We start from the raw sequence: 17,595 nt of genomic DNA, 5'->3' as shown, positions 1-17,595 counted from the left end.
CTTCTAGTTCTAATCTATAGAGACCACCATCCAGAACACCAGTACCATAAAGAACAGAATCATAGAGGATAGAGAGTTTGCGATGACCATGGGAAACAATAAAACCGTCCATGTCTAACTTTGGTCCTGATACAAGGTTCCGAGTTACCTCAGGAACATATAAGGTATCATAAAGTTTAATACATAAACCAGTTTTCATAACTAATTGTAATGTTCCAATGGCCTTCACTTCTAATTCTCGATCATCCCCAACCTTAAGCGTTCTTTGGTTTCTTTCCAGCTTCCGGATTGAAAGGAATCCCTGAGTAGAATTGGTAACATGAACCATAGAACCAGAATCAAACCACCAAGAATTAGCAGGAACACTTAAATTATAGGACTCAAGTATCATAAAATAATCGTTAGCTTTCTTAGCCAGCCACTCCTTAAAGTCAGGGCATTCCTTCTGCATGTGTCCTGTCTTTTTACAGAACTTGCAGCGGATACTGCCTAAGGAGTTCTTAGAGCTGGAAGGTGCACTTGTATTAGAATTAGGATTAGGCCTTTGGACTTTTGAAGCATCCTTCCTCTGATAATTGTTCTTCCTTTTCTTAGGATTGGAGGTAGTGAAGTTTACAACATCAGTATAGCGATCCATCCTCATACGCTCTTCCTCCTGTACGCACATAGCGACCAGTTCACTCATTGTCCATTTGTCCTTCTGAGTGTTGTAATTGATCTTGAATGCTTCAAAGGACGAAGGAAGCGAAGTAATGATGAAATGAACAAGGAAACCATCACTGATTTCCATTTCCAGCCCCTTCAGCTTATTGGCCATGTCATTCATTATCATGATGTGCTCGCGAATGCCGCTCCTCCCATCATACTTAGTCGTCACCAGCTTGAGAATAAGAGTACTAGCGTGTGCTTTAGACGTCCCCTTGAACTGCGCCTCCACAGAATCCAAGTAAGTTTTAGCATCTTCAGAATCAGGAATAGCTCCCCTGATAGCATTGCTTATGGACTGCTTCATAAACATGAGACACATGCGGTTACACCTAGTCCGCTTTTCATGAAGTATCTACTCAGTAGCAGTACTCTGAGTGGTAAGGTCCGCTGGCTTATTCTCCCTAAGAGCGTAATCAAAATCCAGCAGCCCAAGCATAAGCATGAGAGCATCCTTCCATGCAGCAAAGTTGTCACCAGTCAAAGATGGAATCCCCTGATTGGGCGCTGATAGTGGAAATAAGATGAGCAAAATTATGATACTAAGGAAGAAGTCCTAATGTGATCTAAGGGCACGTTAAACTAAGGCAGGCATAAATAATGACCATTTTACATAATGAAGCTGTGATATTGTCTATTACTAACATCAAAATAATAGACTTAGTTAAAAAATTCTACTTAAACGAAGACAAAACAGCTTTGGCCAGAAGTGTAATCATTTAAGCATATGTGCAAAGTGGTTGTAACAAATCAGCTTTGGCTAGAAATTGAAACAATCACTTTAGTTATGCACTTGTTAAGTATGCCATCTATGAAAGAATTAAATCAGCTTCGGCCAGATATTAAAACATTCATGCTTATGATGCACACTTAACATAGCTTTCGTAATACTTGAATGATAAGTAGATATATCAAGTCAGCTTTGGCCAGAAATGATACATCAGAAGCTCATTCAAGTTAAGCTATTTTGATTTTGCAAAACATTATCTGATTCTGATTAATTAACTAAAAATTACAAAACCAATTATTTAATAGCAAACTACCCTAGCGCGGATCGAACTGAGTTATGAGATCTCGAGTCATGATGAGGTCTCGAGTCGCAACCACGGTCTCGAGTCACAACCTTATGGTCTCGAGTTATGACGTTATGGTCTCGAGTCGCAACCTTTGTCTCGAGTTATGACGTTATGGTCTCGAGTCGCAACCTTTGTCTCGAGTGATGACGTTATGGTCTCGAGTCGAGACCTTTAAACCCTTATGATTTCTAGTCAAAAACTTTATGGTCTCGAGTCGAGATCTGTTGGTCTCGAGTTGTGAAGGTTTTAAGGACCTGATGATTTCGAGTCGAGACCCTATGGTCTCGAGTCGAGACTGATGATCTCGAAGCTTCCTGTCAACAGCTGTTAATTGTGATAACGTAACTGAAAATTCGAAATCTAAGGGATTCTGAGATATTATTTCCTGTTTTAAGATGATCTAATTTTATCAACATATTTCGAAAATAATAACTGTTTATCTAATAACAGTTTCGAATAAAATTAAAAGATAAAATTAGATCAAACATGGAAAAAACACCCATTGATCCTAAATCATTCCAAAACATAATAGAATTTTTGAATTTTCACAAGAACATGATGAACCCCAAAACCATAAAACATAAATTCTGGAACCCGAAACCTGAATTTTAATAATTTTCTAAACAGATTTCGGCTAAAAACATAATCCAGTTAATTCGGTGAACATATAATTAATCTTTTTCCCGAAAACAGAGATCTCGAGTGGACATGACTGACTCGAAACCGGCTGTTAGATTCATAAGGTTTCAAAAAATTCCGTTTTCCAAGTTTCAATCCCAGAAGAATTATGGATACGAAAACAGAACTGACTAATCAACCTGGCTCTGATACCACATGTTGGTTCAGTTCTGTTTGTGCATGAAGGAAAACTGTAAAACATACCTGTGATAGCAGACAGTGCGTTGGAGAATCCAGTAATGGAGTTCGACATGCTTGTCATCGTGATCTGGTTCCTCCTTAGGGTGCTAACTAATGATGGGGACTTAGAAAACCGAAAAGGGTATCGGTTAGGAGAGGAGGTCGTTCGTGATGATGTTATTGCTAATGGGGTGTGTGTAATTGTGTAACTGAGTAACCCCTTAACCCCTTAACCCCCACATAATTCTCCTTATATAAGCACCCAGGAGGAAACCTAATTAATTAATAAGGGTAATATGGTCCATCAACAATTACCAACTAATTATTTAATAGGTTCTAATATATTTTGATCTCTATAATGTAAATTGATTATGATGGCTATAGATTAAATATCAATACGTAATATATTTAATCTTACATTAATGACCCAATGTTTAATGGCCTTAGGCTCTATTCGAAAGTAATAAAACATAAATTTATGTCTGACCCAATAACTAAACAAACTAAAAACGAAAACATACTGCCACGTTTTGCGGCTCGGCCCGAACTCGGGTGATCTTTATTATCGGACATCAGTGTATACTAGAAAAAAATTATATGGATCAATTATTTTGTAACTAATAGTAGTACAAACAATGTGAAATATATTTTACCCAAGATATAAAATTTTGATCGAAGCTCCAATCATTTGTTAATTAAATATATAAACGAACTTTACGTTATACAATTCATGAACTTGCTCATAAAAGTTAAAGAAACATAGAAGTAAAAAAGGAAGTTTTGAAACTTTGTATGATTACTATGCTTGTTTCAACGGTCACGACAGTTTGCTTGGACGATAGACAGTTTTTAACTAAATTACGACGTATATATCTACACTTGAGACAAAAAGTAACAGCTCATAACGTTCAGGATTCTTAATTTAACATTGTCAAACTCACCTTAAAATCCAACGATTGCAACAACATTGGTTAACATTTGAGAAAACTATGAGCTTGAGCTTGCTATATATATGCATGCAACTAAATTCTCAGTATTATCAGCATAACAACATCTTGAAATCAATGGCATTAAGACTGCTCTTGTTACTCACCTTCACATATTCTTTCATTTTTAGCGACACATTAGCAGCTGACACCAATGATCTCAAGGCATTAATTAATTTTTATACAAAGTTGTCAAGCATATACAGAACACGTTGGTTTATGTAACAACTGTTGATAACCAACATGTTGAATCTTATGTGTTTTTTATTGTTTTCTTTTGGTTAACTTTTGTATATTTCTGTTTGGCAGACATACATTGTGTACATGGGTGACCTTCCAAAAATGAGTGACATCTCTGTGGCATCACTCCACACTAACATGCTACAACAAGTTACTGGCAGGTTAGTTGTTATTTATATTTTATGATGGCTTGTCACTGAGATGCATAAAAATGGTTTCCCTTGTAAATATAAAATGACATGATGATCGATCATTAACATCTTTGCTGGATGACTTTGGAGCAGCCGGGCATCAAAATCTTTACTTTGGAGCTATACGAGAAGCTTTAATGGCTTCGTCGCCAAGCTGACTGAAGACGAAAAAAACCAACTAGCTCGTGAGTGAATTATATTTAATTCTACTAGGAGCTAATTAAATCACCAGTTGAACTCCATTTCTAGTTTAGTATATAGCATTATCACAACTTTTGGTCAGTGACACTTAAAAACTATGAAGTCAAATAGTAATGCTATCTAGGTTATGTATATGTAAAAGTTTTGGTCAATAAAACATATACTATTAGTCTATTATAATTGTATTATCGTTCTATGTAGGAATGGAGGGTGTGGTGTCAGTATTTCCAAGCCGCAAAAAACAACTGCATACAACAAGATCATGGGACTTCATGGGCTTTCCTCAACATGTCAAAAGAGCACCTCTTGAAAGCGACGTCATCGTTGGCATGCTAGACACAGGCGTCTGGCCCGAATCCGCCAGTTTCAAGGACGACGGATTCGGTCCTCCACCAGCCAAGTGGAAGGGCTCATGCACTTCCACCAATTTCACATGCAACAAGTAAATTAATAGATTCAGTTCATGACTTCATTAATCTTAAATTTTCACTTTCTTGACATTACGGCGTATTGATCTGTTGGACACCCGAGACATCATCACCGTCTGCATATGTATTACCATTTGCAGCGGAAGAGATAACATATTTTGCAGACATGATTAACAAATGTGCAGAACAAGAAAGATTGAACGATAATGAATACGAAATGGACACTTTCAGATTTGGAGGGAAAATGTCTTGGTAACCGGCAAACATTTGCCGGTAGTACATATATATACATTACATATGGCGGTTGGATTTGGCGGGTAACTGCCTTATAATGTAGTTTAAATATATTTACCCGCTTATCCTTTAGACCGCTTACACTTCCCCTAATATACTAGTTATCAGTTTGCTTATCATACATATACATAATATTCGGATAAATATACATAACATAACTAAAGTTTAACATATGTTTGTATTTCCAACACAACCCCCTTAAACTTTGGTTATGTTGGAACCCTTCTCCATTACACTTCGATTTGCATCTTCCATTGCCTTCTTCATGTACCCAAAGTTGAAACGCTTCCTTCTTTTGTGCAAATTCCAGTTATCCTCCCAACCATTGCTAGCAAAGAGTGCAAACTGTGTCGAAGTAGAACCTGCACCTGCATAAACATTATCGGTAATTCCATTCTGATCCAGTCCTTCACTCCGAGTCTTCCGGTGTTTATCTTCTGCTGATTTATCGACTTCATTTGCCATCTCTTTCACATGAACTTCCTCCTGTATCGACTTAAATTTGTAGTAATATTCGAGTACATCGAGATACATGGCATATACCATTCTCATGTAATCTCCATCTTCATATCCAAAACCTAAGTCCCGGGCTATGATTGGCCATGTGTTTTCAGTTGTTACTTCTCGGTATCCACCATCCCTTGCTACCAGAATATAGAGACTTAACAGATCTATCTTCTTATGATCCGTAGTGTAGGGAGGGATAGGCCTTGATATAATTCCCATATATCCATTCAGAAACCACTTGACCATTTCTTCGAATTTCTTTTGTAAAATAACTCTATACTTGAATACGTATTCACGATCAGCAAGCATGTTTATCAGGGCCTTGCAATCGCCGAAATCACGAAATTCTAATGATTTTAAAATCATTAAATTCCAGTCATCTTCTTCTTTCTCCGATACATTCAGCGATTCAAAATAGGAATTCAGATAATCGTTTTTGAATTCATCATCAATTCCGCACATATTTTGTAACCTCTCCTTCTCTTTTAATCCCTGTTCTTCCTCTTTCGATAGCCCAGTTATCTCATTTATGGAATTCACCACCGGAGATGAAAACATAGGAAAAATTTTACATGACCCACCGGATTTTCTGACCGTGAAACCTTGGAGTGTTAATTGTTCAAGAGTTAGAACATTTCGATCAATATCCGGTGAGTAAAATACACTGGGAATCTCAGCGTTTCATTTCCTGTTTTCATCTCCACAATTCCTACTCCGCGTATGAATATAAAATTATTCATACCGGATTTCGTTTCAACACCCATGATGTGTTTAACCCTTTTGAAAACATCAATATTACCCACATAATGATGATGAAAAGTTGAATTAACATACCAGATGTCCTTCCATTGTCCACCGTCTGTCCCCGTGACTATCATCTCATCATGACAGTGAACTTCTTCATTCTGGGTTCTTATTCCGGCATTGATCGCTTGCCGAATTAGTTGTAATTCTTCATCGTTTTCCTTGGCTTTACATGTGTAAATTTGATGACCAGGCAAGTGACAGTAATAACATAAACGTTCTCGTCGGGATCTTCGTTTTCTTTCATTCTTCTCATCAAAACAATGTTGACATGGCATTGTTGTGACTGTTGGTTTAATTTCTGCATCGGATCTAGAAGTGGCTCTGATACCACTATGTTGGACACCCGAGACATCATCACCGTCTGCATATGTATTACCATTTGCAGCGGAAGAGATAACATATTTTGCAGACATGATTAACAAATGTGCAGAACAAGAAAGATTGAACGATAACGAATACGAAATGGACACTTTCAGATTTGGAGGGAAAATGTCTTGGTAACCGGCAAACATTTGCCGGTAGTACATATATATACATTACATATGGCGGTTGGATTTGGCGGGTAACTGCCTTATAATGTAGTTTAAATATATTTACCCGCTTATCCTTTAGACCGCTTATCATACTTCCCCTAATATACTAGTTATCAGTTTGCTTATCATACATATACATAATATTCGGATAAATATACATAACATAACTAAAGTTTAACATATGTTTGTATTTCCAACATGATCGTCAGCAAACTCATCGGGGCAAAATACTACAACACCGTGGGTGAAGCCAGAGACGAAGAGCTGTCAGCAAGAGACACTGAGGGCCATGGCACACACACGGCATCCACCGTAGCTGGAATTGCAGTTAACAACGCAAGCATGTTAGGTTTAGCTAAGGGGACGGCTAGAGGGGGTGTTCCATCCGCACGTATAGCCGTTTACAAGATTTGTTTTCCTGCGGGGTGTTCAGATGCCGATATCTTGGCTGCTTTCGACGACGCAATTGCTGATGGAGTTGATATCATTTCACTTTCAGTTGGAGGATCTACCCCTTTAGATTATTTTGAAGATTCTATCGCCATTGGAGCTTTCCATTCTATGAAGAATGGGATTCTTACATCCAATTCCGCAGGAAATGATGGCCCTATTCCGGGATCAATTACTAATCTCTCACCTTGGTCATTATCAGTTGCTGCCAGCAGCATAGACCGGAAGTTTCTAACTAAGATTGTGCTAGGCAACGGTATAACTTACGAGGTGAGAAATTTAAATTATTATCATCTTTTTGATTCGGATATATCTCGATCAATGTTAATCTACTCTAACTGTATATGTGTAGGGACCTGCGGTAAACACATTCGATGGTGTGATTCATCCGATAGTTTCTGGTGCTTCAGTGCCTAATACAAAGAAAGGATTTACATCAGATGAGTCTAGGTAATAAATTAAACAAACTTGTAGTGAAAGAGTTTTGTAGTAAAATAACTAGAATCACTTAAAGGATAACATAAACTAGTTAATCATCACTGGCAAACTGCAGATATTGCGGGTCAGATTCCTTAGATCCCGCTTTGGTACAAAATAAAATTGTGGTATGCGATAATCTTCTAGCACCGTATACAGCGGCACAATCAGGAGCAAGTGGTATTGTGATCGATGGTGATTTTTCCTTTGATGATTTTGCCTTTAGTTATCCTCTACCAACAACATATTTGACAAGTAAAGATGGAAATGGTGTTCTAACTTACATAAACTCCACCTCGTAAGTCTACGCTTACTTGTACCAACAATATTCCTCAATATAATTACAAGGTTTCTTTTTTTGTGTGATTGTGTTTGATACAGAACACCAAGCGCGAACATCCTAAAAAGTTACGCACCTGTTGACAAAGCAGCCCCAACTGTAGTTTCCTTCTCGTCAAGAGGCCCAAGCAAAATCACACCAGATGTGCTCAAGGTACATTTTTAGGTCTTTCTCATATTATGTAAAAAGAAATTAAAAGTTATACTAGACTTACAATTAAAAGTTAATATATATTCTTGTTGTAGCCTGATCTAACCGCACCTGGAGTGGACATTTTAGCCGCATGGTCACAGGGTACAACCGTCACCGGGGACGAGGTAGACACCCGAGTTGTTACATTTAATATTATCTCGGGGACTTCCATGTCTTGCCCCCACGCCAGTGGAGCCGCTTCTTACGTTAAATCATTCCACCCGACTTGGTCCCCTTCGGCCATAAAGTCAGCCCTTATGACTACAGCTGCACCTATGAGTCCAACCAAAAACTCGGATGCTGAATTTGCTTATGGATCTGGCCATATTGACCCATTAAAGGTCGCAGATCCAGGCTTGGTCTATGATGCAGGAGAACAAGATTTCGTGTCATTTTTATGTGGGCAAGGTTATAACGCCACCACTTTGAAAATAGTCACTGGTGATGCAAGTGCTTGCTCGAAAGGCACTAGTGCAACCGTTTGGGACCTAAACTATCCTTCTTTCGCTCTCTCGGCTCAACAATCAGGTAGCATCAGCCGAACCTTCAGGAGGACGGTTACTAATGTGGGTGAAGCAGATTCTTCGTACCAGGCTAACGTCGTTGCACCAACAGGGATGGTGGTGAAGATTAACCCGAGCAGTCTTGCGTTCAAAGCAGTAGGGGAGAAGCAATCATTTGTGGTAACTGTTGATGTGACAATTGGATCGAATGCACTTTCAGGTTCATTGGTTTGGAGTGATGGAGTTCACAAGGTTACAAGTCCAATTGTTGCATTTCTTTCATGAAAACTAAAATGCATTTTTAGTTCACTATTTCCATGGTCAAATAATTAGCTCCAACTGACATCGGGTGTCATTGTTTCTTGTTTTTGATTCAAGAATCTTGATGTTGTATTGAAAAATAAGATGTGAATAAAAAGGAGTTGGTTGTTGAATTTTATCATAATCATTAATCAACTATACATGCATATATTTTTAAATGTTTGTTATATATTCCGTTTAATCATTTTGTCTATGTTTTTCTTTCTTTGTAATAGCATAATTCTTTTGTCATAGCAAACCCCACCAACTAAATATCTACTATAAATTAGAAGTATCGATATAGAGTGGATAGATACATCAGCAAATTAACAATAATCCATTTTGTGATAACACAACTAAATAATAATCACAACAGTTATATGAACCCAACCGTCACAAATCATAAATATTCATGTGATGAATACAAATACGAACCGAGGGTAAGGAATGGAGTCCTATGGGCTTCATTGCGCCACCTCAACGACACCTCAGCGCCATGTGAGCATATCAATGCCACATAAGCAATGGCGACCCCCCCCCCCAACAACCAAGAAATGGGTTAAAGCCCCACAATGGTGCCCGTTATTTATTCTTTTGGTTTTAAAGGTTTAAAAGTGAAGTGAAACCCACATTTTATCCGTTATTCTTCACTATTGCCTTGGCGAGCATTGAATAACGCCCCCCAATGGCGCCCAAGCAATGGAGAAGGGGACGCTATTGGGTTATGAATTCCTGAGGTTGATGGGATAATAGTACCCATGCCACCTTGCCAAACAAGCCACCAAACTATAGTCTCGGTTGTGATCACAGGAACGAACTACACAACCATAAATACAAAAGAATCTAACGTTGTCACTATGTGAACCCTTGTATTTCAGACTTCATAGAGAGATATCCTTCTCGCCAATAGCTGAAAACTCTGATATGTACCAATCGGTTGATAGATAATTCCGTTGAGTGGATCAAACTCAAAAGAAATTAGAGAGAAGCCAGAGTAGCAATTTAGAGAGAATATTAGACTTTCATAATTTTCATTCATATCTTCAATAATAAAACCTCCGGCTCTTATATAGCCACTTCTAAACAAAAAGTACATAAATAATGTTAAACCAACTCCTAGCAAAATGGAAATAAATGTTACTGGAAGATAAGGGCATCCCCATGATCTCCATTATTTTAGCACACTAAAACAAAAAGTAAACCACTTGTTCAAAATAAGGACGTTATACTTGGACCTAGGTTCGGTACATAACAATCCAGCGCGCTTCAAATCGTTCTTGTCCTCAAGAACGGAAAACTTATCTTTTTGCCACGATGGTCGCCATTCGACTCGTCCGATTGCATTTGGTGTGGTCTTAACGAGTCGCCATGGTGGTCGCCATTCACGAATGTGCTCTTTGATGACACACATGAGATTAATACCATAAATAACACCCATGCATTTGGTGGTATGCTTTTGTGTGTCACTAAAATATGTAGTGACTTTGTAGTTAACACCAAACTTCTCTTCAAATTCTGAGATGGCCTTGAATGAGTTTAATATAATGTCACTTTGGACAGAAGCATCCAAATATTGTGTGGATTGTATTGGTGTGATTGTTGGTGATGTGGGCATTTGCGATGGTGCTTGTTGTGGGGGTGATTTCAGCGCAGACGCGGGTGACGGAATAGGTGGTGTGGTGGCTGGTTTTGGTGGTGGAAGTGTATGTACGTGAGCAGAAGTTGGTGGTGGTGATGCGGCAGCGGGTGACGGTAGCGGTGTAGAAAAAATGGGTGAAGTTGCCCTCTGGGACTCGTTTTTTAGAAGATCGATCATCTCAGCAATCGTTGATATGATTCGATCCAACGACTCGTTCCATTCGTGAGCGTCCATGAGGGGATCAAGACTGCTCTGATACCAATTGATATGTACCAATCGGTTGATAGATAATTCCGTTGAGTGGATCAAACTCAAAAGAAATTAGAGAGAAGCCAAAGTAGCAATTTAGAGAGAATATTAGACTTTCATAATTTTCATTCATATCTTCAACAATAAAACCTCCGGCTCTTATATAGCCACTTCTAAACAATTAGTACATAAATAATGTTAAACCAACTCCTAACAAAATGGAAATAAATGTTACTGGAAGATAAGGGCATCCCCATGATCTCCATTATTTTAGCACACTAAAACAAAAAGTAAACCACTTGTTCAAACTAAGGACGTTATACTTGGACCTAGGTTCGGTACATAACAAACTCCAAGACCTTTGGGACCTCCGTCGGTTTGCGTACGCACATACCCGTATGGAAACTGCCACCTACAACGAATGCTTGATCTTTTTTTCCAGACAACAATTAGCAGAACATATATTTCGAATATATATATATAGAGGCCGGTTAACATACAATACCTCTTATCCTACATTATGTACGCGATGCCCACAGTCGTACGATCTTCAATCCATCAAACGTGGGCTAAACTAATTTATATCATTAAATTAATCATATTAATATATTCAGATATTACCGAAAAGGTTAAAATCGTCAATACGAGATCGTAATCTCTGTAACTGACAGAAGATAGTTCAAAATCAAAACCTAAATCAAATTCAACAACGTGAGATTCTTCTTCCCAACCTCCCATCGTTCTTCTTGCTGCGATTTCATCATACTGCAATAAGAACTGATGATTTGGGAGTTCTAATTGAACACCAATAACATCGATTGATCAGCAATCGAAGAAGATGATCCAGGTTGATTACTGTAATATGCGAATTCAGTGTTTTCAAAGAAGGGTTTTTTAATTAGACCATGCGAAAATGCATTTGAACACGCAAAAAAACATTTGAAAAATATTAAGTTATGTCTTGGTTATGGTTTTTATAAACATGCGAACAAGAGTTATAACATGCGAAATCTAATGCTTCATTGCGTATAGGTTTGGTTTATAACATGCGAAAAATATGAAAGCATGGTTTAAAACATGCGACAATAAAGGTGATATTGTGTGTGGTTTATTGTAACATGCGAAAAAGTTGTGAATAAAAAAGAGCCTGGTTTTTTATAATGTACGAAGTCTGTTTCAAACCACATGCGATTTTATATACATTGATATTAATGATTTCATATAGCTATATCCACGTTGATTAAAGTGCACAAAATAAGAAATTAGGAATTGAAAATTATAATAAATATAAAAAACCAATATATGAATAAAAATATGAATTTAATATCGATGTGACTGTAATGTGACTTGTAATGATCACTTTTAACATAAATACTCTAAACTTACCACTTTATCTACATAATAAATTTACTATTTTAATGTATAATACTCATCCGTAACAACCTTCCAGATTAAGACACCAAAACAAACACACACAAAACCCACACAAAGAAAAATACGAGATAACAAAAAAAAATGTCTTCTGATGATTCTGAACAATTGAAGAACATTGCAATAAATGAACTATTGTCAATTCGCACGTTGACAGAAATTAGCACTGATGTCAACTCTTCTCACTTGATTCTTGATGTACAGGGGAAAGACTCCTTGAAAAACCACCATCGAGCTTCAGAGACGCCGCATTGGAGCATAACAAGGAACAGTCTCGAGCTGATGACTTGGACTTCTCTTTTTTGAATGATGCTCTGTCTACAATGAAAAAGAAGATGGAGTTCAGCTCAACAGAACGTGACAAGATCTTTGCTTCAAGGAATTAGGTTTCTCTTGATCAATTTATAGTCTTTTGTTGTGTTAAACAATACTTTTATGTTTATTATGTTTTATTCTGCCTATTGCATATACATATTTTAAACATCTGATGGTTTACTACTTATATATATATCGCATGACTGAAATATATATATCGCATGTTGGTAACACATTCAAGATAACATAAATCGCATGTCATAGAATGGAAAGACAAAAAAAATCGCATGTCGCATTACTTATAAACTCATGTATATGAAATCGCATGTTTAGATATTAAAATCTCATGTTAGTATACTAAAGCCCCATGTATATTAAATCGCATGTTTATTGTATAAAATCGCATGTACAATTAAAAAATGGCATGATTCTTTAATCTTCATCATCTGAAACCTCTTCCCAAACATCTTCTTCACTGCCATCATCACTCCCTCCACTATAATCTTCGAACTCATCTTCCTCTTCATCAACTTCGTCTTCAACTTCATGGACTTCATGGCCGGGATCTTTTTCAATCTAGACTCCCTTCATCTTCTTTTGTTTTTTTACCTTTCAGTACCCCGCAAGTCCGAATATCATCACCTTTTTCATTGCATACACTACATGTCCTTGTTGACGTGCGGTCGTAGTCACACGCAAATTTAATCCAAAATACAACTAATAGAAAGCAGCAAACGGGTATCGAACACAGGGAGTTTGTGGAAAGTGTGTTGATTCTATAGCTTTGTGAATTAACTACGATTAAACTAATTTGCAGAAATTAAAATTCAAGAGTTTGGATTGTTTGGTTTTAAGAACTAAATTACTAACTAATTGTAAATCAAAATTGGTTGTTTAACAGATTAAGAGAAAATGACCATCTTAGGTTTCGGTTTCCATTAACAATTGTGCATAATCTAACTAGAAAGAGTTACATAGACATAACTCATGCATAAACATTTGTTGTGATAAAAGGGAACGAAGTGCTCGGATTATATGAACGCGAGGTTGTTACCCGATGACCAATTAACCAATATCCAACCCTAACCCTTCCCGTGATATCTCGATTATCAACGACACCAAGAACGTAAGGTTTAGACTAAGATCAAAGCATCAATTAACAAACTACAATCAAACATTCATGCACCATGACAAACATAGCAAATAAACCAAGGTCATTATTCTAGAAATAAGATTCAAAGCACAAAAGTCATAAAGAAACCTTCACCTAAGATGATCACCGAAAGTTTAGCCGGACATTGTTTGGTGGATCGTCATAACATCAAGATTGAAGTTCATATGAATCAAAAGACAAACCGAAATGTTAGAAATTGTTCACAAACACTATCCAAAGCCAAAAATCACCCTAGAACTCCTGAGAAACGTCTCCAATGATGAGATAGGTGAAAAGGCACTTGAAAACGGATTAATAATGGGCAGTTACAGTTTCTGTGTCAGAGCCTACGGTAATTTACGGTACCTACCGTAAATTACGGTAGCTTTCAAAGTGTTAAGGTGGGAAGCTACTGGTTTACGTGGGAAATTTGGCACATTCAGGGGCTACCGTAAATTACGGTAGCCACTCTAAATTACGGTGGACCCCTGAATCTTCTCCTTAGTTTCTTCTTTCCATCCTTGTGACTCTCGTTCCACTCCATTCCATCCACAGCAGCGTTTTCCCTCGTTTTAAGCTCCAAACGCACCTGAGACATAAGCAACTGTAGTCATCTAATTCAAGACAATTACATGATTAAATGAGGGATTAACTTGTCACTTAACACAATTAAGGGTTGTCCTATGGACCACCCGTCACATCCCCACACTTAACTGTTGCTTTCCCCAAGCAACCCATCAAAAATCATTTTCAAATGCACACAAGCGATCAACATAAATCAAGCATAAACATGTCATCCTTCTACTAACCTTTTCCTAATACCCAAGCAACACACCCCTCATTATATCTCTCCTCTCGGTGACAAGTAAGTACTAGCAAAGATAAGCTAGACACACAAAAGGCAAATAGGTGATTGCACAACTAGATGCTTGTACCTAAATCAGTCCTCCACCTAACAAGTGTCAAAACATGAATGCAAATCAAAGGGACTTTAAGGTTGTAACGTGGCTAGGCATACGGGTAGGACATGGAAATATATATGTAGTAGCGAATGACTTAACACGGTCTTTTTATTACACAAATAAACAAACAAAACAAAACATAAACTACTATATACAAGACAACTCATACATCATTTTTTTTTTCATTTTCATTGATTTTTCTCTTTTTTTTTCCTTTTCTTTTCCTTTCTTCTCTTTTTTTAGCATAGCAAAACATCCAACATAACATAACTAGAACGAACAACTACTAACACTACAAGACCGGGTTAAATCGGGTAAATTTTTGGGGAACTAGGTGTGACAACCCTCACCAAACCAGGTATCCGTACCAATTAATTAATATTTAATTAGTGCTTAATTACTGTGCTTAATTACAATTAAGAATAAACTGCCTCCTGTTTTCTGATACATACATATTCATGCATCATACCTTATTACTGTCACTCTATTTATTACACACAAAACTATAGTGACAAACTTGATGCACAAAAGCACAGTTAGCACAGTGAGCGGATAACCCAGTAAACATGCTGACATTGCCAGCACTAGACAGACATTGTCTCTGAGGCCAGTATGAGCCGGGAATAGATTACTACACTAGTAGGGAGTGTAGGGAGGTGAGGATTATAAAACTGCGTCACTAGGTGATAGTTATAGTGACCGGATGTGCCTAAAACATACTTTAACTACAAAATTCTGCACTTTATACAAAAATTCAGCATTTAACATAACTAGTAAAGAGCAGAAACTGGGTAAAATAATACTAGACACTTTCCAAAGTGTCGGGAAATTATTGTGTCACTAAAAACACTATAAAAGACACTTTAAGGCTTTACTTGACACTTTAACGGATCAATATCCAACCGAACAACCGGACTTTACCCGGAACATAAAAATATTTCCAAAGACATTGTTTATACTTTTCTAAGCTAGTTAGGGTCCCCGAACACCGTAGCACCCTTTATATTACACTACACACTAATATCCTAACTAAATACCATTGGATTTCAACTAGAATTTAACTAACCATTACAAACCAACCCTCCCCCCCCCCCTTGCGAACCGGTTTGTGGAGTGGGGACACACCCCACAATTCTTTGATTATTTGATTGTCACATGTTGGTAATCAAGAGGACACTTTACATGATGGATCAAGCTTAAACTTGGATTATAAATATATACCCTAGACATCCAATCTCTTTCATTCCACCTTCAACCAAACTTGCTCTCTCATTCCCTCTTGCTTGTGTTCGGCCGAGAACACTAGCACAACCATCATCACCATCAAGTCTCGATCTAGCCATTCTTCATACATACAAAGGTGCAAGGTGACACACAAACAAGCCCGGTGCACTCGGAAGCTCAAGAACCTCTCTAGATTTCTTTTATCCACCTTGTTTACGTCTTGTTTCTTCCCTAGCCTCGAGCTAGTAGTAAGTGCCTCTAAACATCCTCTTGATCTTGTTTATGGTGGTTAATAAGTGATTTAACAGTTAAAAATCAAGAACACACAAGATCTTAACATAAAGTCTTGAAAATAAGATAAACAAGTTGGATAAAGAGAAGCTAGTTGTGTAAATCATGTAAATCTTGTCTAGTTGTGATTACTTGATGTTGTTTGTTGCTAGTAGTGGGATGGATCATCATTTAACCATACTAGATCATGTTCAAGAACATGAACTAGTAGTATGTTAGTGTAAAAGTTGTAAAAGATGATGAACCCTTCCACTCATGAAACATGAACTTGTGTAAATATAATTTTTCTTGTAAAATAAGGTTCTAAACTAGTAGATCTAGAGATCTACAAGTGGTTTTTCGGAAGAACCAAGTGAAAAATGCAAGTCTTGTTAAAAACCCGGATCTTACATAAACTAAAAGCATTTTAGTGAATAAACAAGTGTGTAAACGCTTGTGTGACAAGAAAGTTTGGCAAAGAAATATTTTTGTAAACCTTGACTAGAAGATGTAAAACTTCAAGTTCCTTAAAAATAAAGTTTTTAAGAAACTATTTTTATTTTTAAAGATAACAAGATCTACTAAATATATTAGAAAGTTACTACATATTTTTGCAAAACTTCCAAGTTCATGAGTTGTGATTTAGGCTTGTTTTGACAAGTTTGATGTTTAAATATGGTATATTGATGATTGGTAAATTGCTTGATTGAATTTTTAAAAAGAAAATGATACGCTTGTAAGCGTGGCCACCTCCAGTTACAGAGGACTCTGGCGAAATTTTTCTAGAAATATAACACTTAGAAATATTTTTGTGACAAGTGTTTATAAATATATTTTTAACTTGTTTTTCCAAATAAACTTCGGCATTATTTTTATTACAAAATAACCAAGTGTCGGAGGTGGATTTTCGTAAATAAAACTTGTTAAATATATATTTAGAATACATATTTTATAATAAAACGCTTGTGTGATTATGTGCTTATTATGTGAACTAGAGATATATATTATTTTTAGGGTAAATATAATATAACTTGAAAATATCATGAAGTTACGATCTCCAAAATAATACCAACGCCCTCACAAAATATTTAAGTTACACTGGTATTCTTATTGCAATGCGAACTTTAAAAATGTAACTTATGTATTCTCGGAAAATACTCTTAAATGTGTATTTTGATAAAAGTATTATTTTGGGAAATTGTATGGAATAAAATATAATATTTTTGGGAAAATATATATATATTTTGGAAATTAAAACATTTTA

At 36.8% G+C, this 17,595-nt stretch overlaps 1 protein-coding gene across 1 annotated transcript; it reads left to right on the top strand.

Annotated features, from left to right (window-relative positions):
* Window positions 1-3,949: 3,949 nt before the first annotated feature.
* LOC110914150 (cucumisin) lies at window positions 3,950-9,220 on the top strand. Its single transcript, XM_022158964.2, has 8 exons — window positions 3,950-4,026; window positions 4,147-4,241; window positions 4,459-4,699; window positions 7,036-7,546; window positions 7,629-7,726; window positions 7,830-8,051; window positions 8,135-8,246; window positions 8,339-9,220. The coding sequence occupies exons 1-8, from the start codon at window positions 3,950-3,952 to the stop codon at window positions 9,071-9,073; spliced, it is 2,091 nt and encodes a 696-aa protein (XP_022014656.1). The 3' UTR covers window positions 9,074-9,220.
* Window positions 9,221-17,595: the final 8,375 nt, after the last annotated feature.

Source organism: Helianthus annuus, chromosome 15 (genome assembly GCF_002127325.2).
Source record: "Helianthus annuus cultivar XRQ/B chromosome 15, HanXRQr2.0-SUNRISE, whole genome shotgun sequence".
Taxonomy (NCBI): domain Eukaryota; kingdom Viridiplantae; phylum Streptophyta; class Magnoliopsida; order Asterales; family Asteraceae; genus Helianthus; species Helianthus annuus.
The sequence above is the reverse complement of the archived record's forward strand: the minus strand, read 5'-3'. Positions and strand labels throughout refer to the sequence as shown.

What these genes read in the sequence shown, in the direction of transcription:
- LOC110914150 (XM_022158964.2), top strand. Translation starts at nt 3,950, where the DNA reads ATGGGTGACCTTCCAAAAATGAGTGACATCTCTGTGGCATCACTCCAC. An exon ending in TTTACATCAGATGAGTCTAG is followed by an intron (nt 7,727 to 7,829) that starts GTAATAAATTAA and finishes GGCAAACTGCAG; the next exon opens with ATATTGCGGGTCAGATTCCT. An exon ending in TCACACCAGATGTGCTCAAG is followed by an intron (nt 8,247 to 8,338) that starts GTACATTTTTAG and finishes TTCTTGTTGTAG; the next exon opens with CCTGATCTAACCGCACCTGG.